Raw genomic sequence first — 12,822 nt, 5'->3', positions numbered from 1 at the left:
AATCGAAATTGAGCATGGATTTCAATTTATAATCGAAGTCGTGACACCCTTTATATATATATATATATATATATATATATATATATATATATATATATATATATATATATATACACACACACACACAATTACATTATAAATATTTTATACACTTTTTAATATTAATATGGATTAACATGGATACGAAAGGATTGGATGAAAATAAAAGCTAAACTATACTACAAATAGCCTGTTTTGTTTGTTAACTGAGGTGAATGAAATGTGTTTCCTTATTTGTAATGAAAAATGACATTGTTCTAACATGTATTAAAAAACATCAAGCAGTATGTTGTCTGATATTTATATACAATAAAATAAATATAGAAACATTTTTGTTCAAGATCACTAAAGAACATTTGTTTATTGCATTTTGGTCAATCAGGTGTTTATTAGCCTCTGATTATGTTCTACACTTGCATCTTTTAGTTTGTAAAAACATATGACTATTATCAGAATGAATCGTTACTGGTTAAAATTATTATAAACAGTAAAAACAACTATGAAAAATGAATGACAACAAATGTTTTTATATCAGAAACTTATTTTAATAAGTGAATCCTTCTTTTTTTTTAACTCAAACTAAGTTTAAACTTAATTTTTTTAGTCAGTTTAATGTAAGTTGATAAGATGTGATCATTAATGTGATCCAAGACCTGTGAAAAGATGATGCCAACCACAGAGCACTTCTGGAGGTCTCCACAATCCTGGACCAGGCCGTATCCTGCGCAGCTGCTGTGGTGGTCAAGGAGGAGCGGAGAGCATGAGACGGATTCCTGAAAGACCCCAGTGACAGACGAGTCTCTGCATTGATGCCTGGTTTCTCTCAAAGTTTTTTCCTTCACTTTTGTCAATTGGTGAAGTTTGTTCCTCCACTGTAGCCACGGGCCTGCTTGGTTTGGGAGCTGTGCATGGATGGATTTACTCTTCATCGTTTGGACTTTCAGCAGTGAAATTAAACCACACTGAACTGAACTGAACCTCTGAAAACTGGACTGACACAGTTTCAGTTTACCAGAACTTCCGTTCAGCTGCTTTGACACAATCTAGATTGTAAAAGTGCTTTAGAAATAAAGATGAACTGAATTAAACTAGTGGAACTAAAATATTTTAGGAAGCAAGACTTTTGATTAATGTATAAGCAATTAAAATGGACCGGTATAAAATAAATCTACATTATAACCATCTTACACATACAGCTGAAGTCAGAATTATTCACAGTGAATTTTCTTGTTCAGATATTTTCCCAAATGATGTTTAACAGATTCAGGAATTTCTCACAGTATTTCCTATAATATTTTTTCTTCTGGAGAAAGTCTTATTTGTTTTATTTCAGCTAGAATAAAAGCAGTTTTTAGTTATTTTAAACCCATTTTAAGGTCAACATTAGTTTTGGATTGTCTCCAGAACAAACCACTGTTATACAGTGACTTGCCTAATTACCCTAACTTTACCCTAATTACCCTAGTGAAGCCTTTAAATGTCACTTTAAGCTGTATAGAAGTGTCTTGAAGAATATCTAGTCTAATATTATTTACTGTCATCATGACAAAGAGAAAATAAATCAGTTATTAGAGATGAGTTATTAAAACTATTATGAGCAGAAATGTGTTGAAGAAATCTGCTCTCTGTTAAACACAAATTGAGGGGCTAATAATTCAGGAGGGCGAATAATTCTGACCTCAACTGTATTTGCATTGAACCATTATCAGTGTGTAAATGTCAATAACGGGAAGAATTAGAGCAGGAGCATGTAAGTAAAATGTAGGACAGGGAAACTCTTTATTATGAAAGATACATCAGAACTAAACATCAGAAATGTCCAGAAATCTCAGCTCTGAATACATTGCAAACTCACAGATGCCGAACGGCTGAAATCAGCACAACATCCGACAGAAAAACAAGCAGAAGCAGAGGAAGGTCAGAGCGGCATGCGGTTTCCCTCCACGCTGATCTTAACCGCGTGTCCGGGTTTCGTCAGACGCTTGATATCTGCAAAACGCCGCATCTGTTTATCCACTCGAGACAAACCCTTCTTCGTCGGGCCCTGTGGAAAACACACACACAAATCAGCAAACGCTGCAAAATACACAGTACAGAGCTCACACGCTGTCAGATTCAAGGACTTTGTAAGCCGCCATTAAATTTTAAATCAAGCCCTTTTGTAAGTCACACCGCAGCATCTGTACTGTGCAGTGCCACTAAAGTCCATACTGTACAGAGTATTTGCATCACACTTGATATTTGTACAGTACACTTAACATGTCAGTCATTTTCAGATCCTGTCAAACGCTCATGGTCAAGTGAATAGATTTCTGCTTTTGACAGAAGCACAGTACATTTGTGAAATGAGTATTGAACATGTCATGCTTTTTCTAGGAATAATATTTCTAAAGGAGCTGCTGACATGGAGTTAAAAATATGAAAAAAATTGTTATAATAATGAAACGACTCAAGGAGAAAGCCCTGAACTACTGAAATGTATTTAATACTTTTAACTAGACAAATACTTTACTTTTTAAAGACTTTCTTTGGTGCTGGCAGCTTAAAAGACACCTTTCATATGGAGAAAGAAGCCTCATGCATTGCTCAGGTGTGAGTTTCTCACGGTGTCAAAATCTTGATAGTTCTGTGGGTCTCGTCTACCAGATCTGAGCTTTATTCTGTGTTTTTTATTGGATTCGCATCAGGTGATTGGCTGGGCCATTCTACAGCTTGATTTTCTTTCTCTGAAAGCATCTGAGAGTCTCCTCGGCTGTGTTTTGGATCATTGTCTTGCTGAAATGTTTGCATTTTCATCCTTCTGCTAATAGATGTTGGACTGAAGCAGCTGATATTCATTTACACTGAGGAAGGGCAGAGGGTTGCTGAAGAACTACTGAGAGATTTCAGCTGCTGTCTGGGCTTTCCCTGCTGAACTACACTTCCCTTTCTTCATGTGTTTAATTCTTTTTCCCTGTGTCACTTCATTATGCACAACTTCATTTGTAAACTAATTAGATTTGTTTTCTTTCCATATATGGATTTCTGTGGTTATCAACATCTGGGGAAAATTAAGCCATCAGCACAATTAGAAACATGTGTTTCTTAATACTTATTTTCCCCATTGTAAATGCATTTGATTTAAATTTAATCCTATTAGGGATCTGTTTGTTTATAAAGTACTTTACAGGCCTCAATACACATGTCTGAAATTCAAGAACCCTGACAGTTAAGCAGCATCTAAATAAAGCAAATATGCATTGCACTGAATATGAAAAGGTCATTAATATATGGAAAATATGCATTAAAACGTTCTATTCCATTTAAAAACAAAAGTGTAGAGTTTAATAGAGATTTTATAGTTTAAATACCAGCTTTGATGGCTAATTCATGAAATATAATTTGATTGTTTATAAATAACACATTTTCACTAACACTCAAAATAAATACATAAAAAAACTTGAAGATATTGAAGATGCACTTTTGATTAAAATAAAAACCAATAAAAATTAATTTTCTAAAAAAATAAATAAATAATAAAAAAAAAGTTAAAGTTATAAAACCTAAAAGGCAAAACATGGCTGATAGCCGTGTGATATTTCCATAATAACAGCACTCGTACAGCCTCTTCACTCTTGTGTATTACTCCGCCAACATAGTGACAGCAGATCAATAAACTCACTACAGTTTGACAAATATTGCAGCTGTTGGACAACATCATATAATATTGAGGCTTTTTAGGTAAAAATTTAGTTGTTTAGATTGCAGCTATGCAGTTTATTTATAAGGGTAGTGCCTATTTTAAATATTTATCATTTGGAGATTTAGCGTGGTCCATCAGCCTGTCATACTGAGCAGAGCAAAGACGGTTGCACCACAAGATGGCGACAGAGACCACATAATATGTCCTTAGAGGAGAAAAACTCAGAGTAATTTCAAACTCCAGCTGATCAAATCATCATTAAACAGGTGAGTGACAATAAGTCGATCTCTCTCTTGTGTATGTTAGTGCTGTATTTATACCACAGTAATCTGCTAGTGTTTGCTTTGGCTTTCTCTTGATTAATTATTGTGATCTCTCAATTGCAACAGAGAAATACTGGGAAATCTTTGTAGACTGATGACATTTTATGCTGTTCAGCCTTATAATCTTAAAATGTGAGCAAAATCAGCTGTTTTGTCATCACTTTAGACATGATGCTAGAGAATCATTCAAACACTAGCTCTACAGTGACGCTGGTGAAGTAGCTGCAGTTCCTGCTGTTCTGATGGAGGAAGGAGAATGGTGGAAGAAAGTAGTTCCTCATACAAAAGGGATTTTGAGACTCTCCGTGTTTGATTTTCTTTTTTATATACACGATTATGGCATCGAACTGTTGTTTAAATGCAATATCAGATGAGTAGTAGAGCCATGTGGCTGTATATATCGTCATTGGTGGGACACTAAGGCACTCAGCCTGCTACCCGTGTGATATTGCTAATATATAGGTAAATACACTGGTTTAATAAAAATAATAATAATAATAATAATAATTAAAATAAACAAAAAAAAAGAAAAAAAAAACATGCATAAAACAAACATTTAAAACTAAAGTTGAATAAAAATATGGGTAATAAACTAAACTAGAACTAATAGGTAAATTCACTGATGATTACATTAAATACACTACACCATTTATTTATTCATTATTAAATAAATAACAATAAGCACTATTAAAATGAGCAGAAAACCAATAAAACTAAATCATGCATCCAGAAAGCATTTGAAAAAAGGGAAACAAATAGAAGTGAGAATAATAAAAGAAATGAATCGATGATGATGACTGAGGAGCAAAGAAAAAAAACTGTGGTGAGTTCTGTTTTCCCCTTCACAACAATAAAAGCCAGTCAAGTGTTGAGCGCTGCAGCACAGCAGACAGGCCTGTTAGTGTGTGTTATAAACCACGGCTCTATATTGATCAGTGTCAACATGTCTACAACACACACACTCAGTGTTTGAGTCTGCTTTATCTCTGGTTAGTGAATGCTCTCTAGTTGTCCACACAGTCTGCAGTGCATCATGCAGAGTGCTGGTCACTTACTGCCCCCTCAGGCAGGCGTGTGAATTACAGCGGCATTCGGTTTCCCTCAATGCTGATCTTGACAGCTCCCTGCGGCCGCCGCTGCTTCCTCTGATCCGCGAAACGCCGCTTGTGCTTCTCCAGCAGACTCAGACCCTTCCTTACGCTCCTCTACCAATTACAGCACAGGAAAATACTGCTCCTCCAATCACGGCACGGGAAAACACTGCTCCTCCAATCACAGCACAGTAAAATACTGCTCCTCCCACTCTTTATTCTATTCAAGAGAGACTGGTCAATCCTTCCTCTAATGCTTCGATTACTCTGTACTGGAGTAAGAGACCTGTCAATCAATCCTCTAATACTCCACCCACTCTTTAGTCTAGTAGGAGGCACTTGTCAATCAATAATTGGAAACTCCTCCCACTATTTATTTGAGTAAGAGACACCTGTCAATCAATCATCTAATGCTCCGCCTACTCTTTAATTGAATGAGACACTCGTCAATCATTCCTCTAATGCTCCTCCCACTCTTTATTCTATTAAGAGACACCTGTCAATCATTCCTCTAATGCTCCTCCCACTCTTTATTCTATTAAGAGACACCTGTCAATCATTCCTCTATTGCTCCGCCCAGTTTATTCACATAAGAGACACGTTTTAATCATTCCTCTAATGCTCCACCCACTCTTTATTCTATTAAGAGACACCAGTCAATCATTCCTCTATTGCTCCGCCCAGTTTATTCACATAAGAGACACGTTTTAATCATTCCTCTAATGCTCCACCCACTCTTTATTCTATTAAGAGACACCTGTCAATCATTCCTCTAATGCTCCACCCACTCTTTATTCTATTAAGAGACACCAGTCAATCATTCCTCTATTGCTCCGCCCAGTTTATTCACATAAGAGACACGTTTTAATCATTCCTCTAATGCTCCACCCACTCTTTATTCTGGTAAGAGGCACCTGTCAATCATTAACAATCATTAATTGGAAACTCATCCCACTTTTAATTTGTGTAAGACACACCTGTCAATCATAACTCTATTGCTCCTCCCACTCTATATTTGAGTGAGAGACACCTGTCAATCATTAATTAAAAACTCCTCGCACTTCTTATTCGATTAAGAGACCTGTTAATCATTACACTATTGCTCCTCCCACTCTGAGTACGACACCTATCAATCACTCCTTTAACGCACTGCACACTATTTAAGGCACCTGTCAATCATTACTCTGATGCTCCACCCGCTCTTTTGTCTAGTAAGAGACACCTGTCAATCATTCCTCTAATGCTCCACCCACTTTTTAGTCTAGTGAGAGACACCTGTCAATCATTCATTGAAATTTCTCCCACTCTTTATTTGAGTGAGACACACCTGTCAATCATTCCTCTAATGCTCCACCCACTCTTTGAGACACTTGTCAATTATTCCTGTAGTCCCCTGTCTACTCTTTATTTGCATAAGAGAGACCTGTCAATCATTCCTCCAAAGCTCCACCCACTCACCCGGTTTGAATCTCCATCCACGTTCCATTTGGGCCGAACCACGTAGTCTTTATTGGATGGCATTGGCACTCGAGCCCTGGCACAGAAGCCTGGGTCACCCGGACGCAACGCCCTGGACACACACACACAAAATAAATCAATCAATAAACAGTCTTAGAAGTTATTAATGAAAATGGAAAAATTATAATTGTACAAATATTATTTTCAACTACAATGATTTATTTTAAATTATATTAAAAAACTATTCTATATTACACATTTACATTGTGAGAGCATCATAATGTCATTATAGTAGTTCAAATATTAAATTGTTATACATTTTATATTTTATAACAATATAATTATTAATCATTATTAAAAAACATTTATAATTGTAATTAAAATTTTCTAAAGTTTTATCAAGCTTTAGAGTCCACCAGTTGTTTGCTTGTGGGTGCGTGTGTATAATCTTACTTCTCCTCTCCTGTGAGCACCTTCTCCAGATCCCTGCGAGGAGTCTGACCTCCTGAACTGTGGAGAAACACTAAGAGTCAATCAATCAATCACAGCTGATCGATCATGTGACTCATGCACTCTGCAAACATGCGGTCAGTGTTTAAGTGTTTGCACTGATCACCAGCTGAAATCACAACACACTCGCATACAATGTAATGTTGTATTGTATATGTTGTATACATATATAAATGTTATATATATATATATATATATATATATATATATATATATATATATATATATATATATATATATATATATATATATACACACATATATTTAACAATTTAAGTTTCAGTTTTATTTAATTAGTTTAAATGTTTAGCAGTTTAATATTCACCTAAATAATGTTAAATATGTTTATGCTTTGAACCTCAATGTTGGGGCAGACCTACACACCGCTGCTAGATGTCGCCACTAACACGGTTAGTTCTCTTGTATCCACAGAATATAATTTTCTCAGTAATTTAGTCGACTCTTTACTCCAATAATAAACTACTAGTCAGTCAACAACTCAAACTGTAAAAATAGTAAGTCCAGATGAATTGAGCAGCCTAATATACTTAAACAGTCCACCCTGAAAATAAACTCATACATCGCTAATAAGAGTTTATCACTTTCTCTTTCCTTCAGCGTAGTCCCTGCTTTTTAATAGTTTTAATTCAGTATAAAATATAATTTTATAAATTGGTAGTATCATCTAAATTTCAGGTATTTCAGGTGCCCAGCTGTAGCACTGAATAAATGAAGACAACAGGACAGATAACTTGCAGAGAATAATAACAGACGTGCGTCCTGGCTTTATTTATAATGTACATAGAGTAGGCATGGGCCGCTATAAGATTCTAACGGTATGATAACCTTGGATAAAAATATCACGGATACGCGCTATTGAGATTACTGCTCTAAAATATATTCTTTTTAAATGTCTGGATAAAAAACAACAACTTTTTTCCCCCTTTGAACACAATACATTTTATTTTGAGAAACATTTAAAATGCTGCACGGTGGCGCAGTGGGTAGCATGTTCGCCTCACAGCTAGAAGGCCACTGGGTCAGTTGGGGTTTCTGTGTGGAGTTTGCATATTCTCCCCGTGTTGGCGTGGGTTTCCTCCGGGTGCTCCGGTTTCCCCCACAGTCCAAAGACATGTGATATAGGAGAATTGGGTAAGCTAAATTGTCTGTAGTGTATGTGTGGGTGTGTATAGATGTTTTCTCAGTGATGGGTTGCAGCTGGAAGGGCTTCCGCTGCGTAAAACATGCTGGATATGTTGACGGTTCATTCCACTGTGGCAACCCCAGATTAATAAAGGGACTAAGCCGTAAGGAAAATAAATGAATGAATGAATGAATGAATGAATGAATGAACATTTTAAATATTTTGCAACAGTAAACATGTCAGGCTAAATTAATTATTGACTTCTGCTGTCTTTATTTGTTTTTAAAAGATTAGTTTTACAATTTAAAATGGCATCTTTGGATATTTACCCTGCTGGAGATACTGTTGTCCTAATAAACTAATAAAAAAAAAAATGTACACACACCTTAGGAATGGTAATGCTAAAATGTTGTGGTGTAAAAATGACTTTTCCAAACTGTGGTATACCTTCAAAACAGTTATTCCATGCCTAACGTTTCTCTTAAACTCAGACAAAACAGAATTATTACTTATTGGGCCTAAATCCTGTACACAGCAGATCTCACAACTCGACCTACAATTAGAGGGATACAAAGTTAGCGTTAGCTCTACTATAAAAGATCTGGGTGTCATATTAGACAGCAATTTAACTTTTAAAAATCATATATCCCATGTCACAAAAACAGCTTTCTTTCATCTGAGAAATATCGCTAAGTTACGAAGTATGCTATCCATCTCAGATGCAGAAAAGCTAGTCCATGATTTTATGACTTCTAGGCTGGACTACTGTAATGCACTGTTTGCTGGCTGCCCAGCATCCTCTATTAACAAACTTCAGCTAGTACAAAATGCAGCTGCCAGAGTTCTTACCAGGTCTAGAAAATTTGATCACATCACCCCAATTTTATCCTCCTTACACTGGCTGCCTGTTAAGTTTCGTATTAATTATTAAAATATTGCTTCTTACCTACAAAGCTTTAAATAATCTAGCTCCTGTTTATCTAACCAATCTTCTGTCTCGCTACAATCCAACTCGCTCTTTAAGGTCTCAAAACTCAGGGCTTCTAGTAGCACCTCGAACCGCAAAGTCGAGTAAAGGAGGTCGAGCCTTCTCATTTATAGCTCCTAAACTCTGGAATCTTTCTGATAATGTCCGAGGCGCAGACACACTCTCGCAGTTCAAAACTAGATAAAGTTTAGTAAAGATTAGTAAGGCATACACTCAGTGCATCACTTAGCTGTATGATACATGAATGTGCTCCACACAGGTTTCTGCATCTTGTTGATATACACTATGAACAGCAGCTGCACTAATTAGTGTCTTTATTCTCTATTTCCACCTGGGGATACTCATCGCGAGGCCCTCAGACTATGCAGAGTCACTGATTTGATTCAAGACTAGTGACGAGATGATCCCAAGGTTTCCATAATCCTGGACCAGGCCGTATCCTGAGCAGCTGCTGTGGTAGTCATGGAGGAGTGAAGAGCATGAGACTGATTCCTGTGATGCTCCAGGGACAGATGAGTCTTCGATGAAGTCCAGCTTTCTCCAGCCTTCAGTGCCTAGACTGCAGCTCTGCACAAGACGTTTGGCCAGTGGAGAAATGGTCGTGCCCAACTGAGCCTTGTTTTTTTTTCAAGGTTTTTTTCTTCACTTTCGCCAATTGGTGAAGTTTTTCCCTCTCCGCTGTCGCCACTTGCTTGCATGGTTCAGGATCTGTAGAGCTGCGAATCTTTGGATTTGTGCTTCAATATTTGGACTCTCAGTAGTGATTATTAAACCACACTGAACTGAGCTCAACTGAACTGAACTTAAACACTACAAACTGAACTACACTGTTCCTATTCACTCTGATATTCTATGTGAAGCTGCTTTGACACAATCCACATTGTAAAAGTGCTACACAAATAAAGGGGAATTGAATAGAGTGCATGTGGTCGTGAAATGCAAAAGTGAGGGTGGAAAACAGCCACACGCATTCAAAGCGATTTCATAATCCTGCATATTGTCAGAGGCTTCGTCATACGCACACATTATAGGACTACACACGATCATTAAACCTGAATGACGACCTGATTGAAGCAGTTAATGCTCCTTGTGCACAATGAAGGCGCAAAACATCAACCGGGTCCTTCTGTTTTGATGAACCTTACTGAGAACCCCCCCGCCCTCCTCCTCCTCCTCCTCCTCCTCCTCCTCCTCCTCAAAAAAAACCTTCGGATTTATGCAAATTACAGGGGTCGCCCCATTGAGCTCGGAAAATACAGAAATCTGTGTTTATACTGAGGAAACACGTCGCTGAATATAATAGCATGCCTTTTTGATTAACTGTGCTCGTCTAATTCTAACTGTAGACAACCTGACATATGAACATCTGATCTAACAGAGAAACTCTTACACACACACATCAGTGTTAGAAACCGTGCAGATCTTGCTCAAACACACACACTGTGAACCTGCGTGAAGAAGCAAAGACGTCCGGCTCGAGGGATCTGTCAGCCGTCTGAGGCTCACTTACACACACACACAGGGAGAAGGGGACAGTGTGAAGAATGAGAAGGACGAACAAGATGGAGAATGTGTGTTATAAGTGTGTGTGAGTGTGTGTTAGTGTTGTAAGTGCATGTGCATTATTAGTATGAATGTGTGATATATGAGTGTGCGTGTGTGTGTGTGTGTGTGTGTGTGTGTGTGTGTGTGTGTGTGTGAGAGAGAGTGAGTGAGAGTGTGCAAATGTCTGTGTGTGTGTGAGAATGATTTTGAACATGGCTGTAGGTGCGCATATGTCAGGGTCTGTGTGTGTGCAAACGTCTGCATGTGAGTTAATGCATGTTCACATATGTCTGTGTGTGTATCTTTGAGTAAATGTGCAAATGTCTGTGTGTGTATGTGCGTTAATGATTGTGCACATATGTCTGTGGGTGCATATTTGCCAGTGTGTGTGTGTGTGTGTGTGTGTGTGTGTGTGTGTGTGTGTGTGTGTGTGAGTGAGTGAGTGCAAACATATGCAGGTGTGAGAATGTGTATGCACATGTGTGTGTGTGTGTGTGTGTGTGTGCGTAAGTAAATATGCAAACGTTTGTGTGTGTGTACCTGAGGCGTCTGCGCGGGGCAATCTGCTGGTCCAGGTCTCTCTGCTGTCGCTCTTCTCTTGTCATGCCTTTATAGTTGGACGTTAAGCCGAAGATGGGCCTTGACCACTCGTCTGCACAAACACACACACACACAATTGAGGAACTGCAGAAGCACACACTTTACAGACACACGTACACACACAGGCAGAAGAGCGCTTACTGATGAGTTTGAGCGCCAGGTCTTTGTTTGGTCGGGACTCTTTGGGGTGTTTGTAGAGGTACATGACGGCCCGACCGATGCCACTGAACTTCAGCGTCTCCTGACTGACACTCGGCAGCTGCACACACACACACAAACACACTTTAAATTACAACAATACACTTAATATTACATGCATACAGTAGTCAACATTGGAAGTGGACTCCCAGAGTTCATCAATATCCTTTGGATTCATGTTCCACGCCTCCGTCATCTTACCCCTGACATGCTCAATAATGTTCATGTCTGGTGACTGGGCTGGCCAATCCTAGAGCACCTTGACCTTCTTTGCTTTCAAGAGCTTTGATGTGGAGGCTGAAGTATGAGAAGGAGCGCTATCCTGCTGGAGAATTGTCCCTCTCCTGTGGTTTGTAATGTAATGGGCAGCACAAATGTCTTGATACCTCAGGCTGTTGATGTTGATCATCCACTCTGCAGATCTCTCGCACACCCACATACTGAATGTTACCCCAAACCATGATTTTTCATTCACCAAACTTGACTGATTTCTCTGAGAATCTTGGCTCCATGCTGGTTCCAGTAGGTCTTCTGCTGTATTAGTGATGATTGAGATGCAGATCAACAGATGATCCAGCAGAGAAATCCACCTTCTGACACTTTTCCAAATGATCAACTAGAAGTCCAGTTATTATTTGTTGCTCTTACAGTGGAGATTCACCAAAGACTTTTGTCAGGTAGTGTGTATATAAATTATATATTTTATGAACATAATCTTTATAAATTCCTTAATTATTTCTTTATCCCAATCTTAAAAAGTATACCACTTTACGTGAATTTTTATTTGACTAAAAACAGAATTATCATTTAAAATTATAAAATGTTATGCATTTAAAATGTATAACAATACAATAATAATTGCAAATAATAAAAATAGTTGAGGTTTTAAAAAAAATAACAAAGTTATTAAAGTTTAATGTTGCTAATAAACAGAATATGAAAACAAAACCGTGTCTCAACACAATCATTAAATTATTATAAATACTATGAATATTCACAACCATTTTTAATCATTTAAATACTTTATTTAAAATTTAATTTATTTTTAATTATAATTTATAATTAAATTATATTTAATATTATATTTTATTATATATTAAATATACAATTATTCTATATTATTTAAATATATGCATACAAATATAACATTTTAAAATATGTATAAATTAATAAATAGTGCTATATTTTTTATAAAGTAGCTCTGACAAACAACAATAATAATAATAATAATAATAATAAAAAAG

The 12,822-nt window shown here is 37.1% G+C and overlaps 1 protein-coding gene across 7 annotated transcripts in view; it reads right to left on the bottom strand.

Moving 5' to 3' along the window:
- Positions 1-1,794: 1,794 nt before the first annotated feature.
- Positions 1,795-12,822, bottom strand: part of LOC130241481 (protein IWS1 homolog) — a 38,650-nt gene continuing 27,622 nt past the window's right edge. For 5 of the 7 annotated variants that reach the window (XM_056473270.1, XM_056473273.1, XM_056473274.1 and 2 more), the window contains 6 exons: positions 11,522-11,639; positions 11,321-11,432; positions 10,684-10,740; positions 7,047-7,103; positions 6,594-6,705; positions 1,795-2,083 (listed from right to left, as the gene is read on the bottom strand). In XM_056473270.1, coding sequence (XP_056329245.1) covers positions 1,958-2,083; positions 6,594-6,705; positions 7,047-7,103; positions 10,684-10,740; positions 11,321-11,432; positions 11,522-11,639 — 582 coding nt within the window. In that variant the 3' untranslated portion in view covers positions 1,795-1,957. Of the gene's footprint in view, positions 2,084-5,099; positions 5,250-6,593; positions 6,706-7,046; positions 7,104-10,683; positions 10,741-11,320; positions 11,433-11,521; positions 11,640-12,822 lie in introns of all 7 variants that reach the window. The other 2 variants (XM_056473271.1, XM_056473275.1) reach the window with 2 other exon arrangements.

Source organism: Danio aesculapii, chromosome 15 (genome assembly GCF_903798145.1).
Source record: "Danio aesculapii chromosome 15, fDanAes4.1, whole genome shotgun sequence".
NCBI lineage: Eukaryota > Metazoa > Chordata > Actinopteri > Cypriniformes > Danionidae > Danio > Danio aesculapii.
The sequence above is the reverse complement of the archived record's forward strand: the minus strand, read 5'-3'. Positions and strand labels throughout refer to the sequence as shown.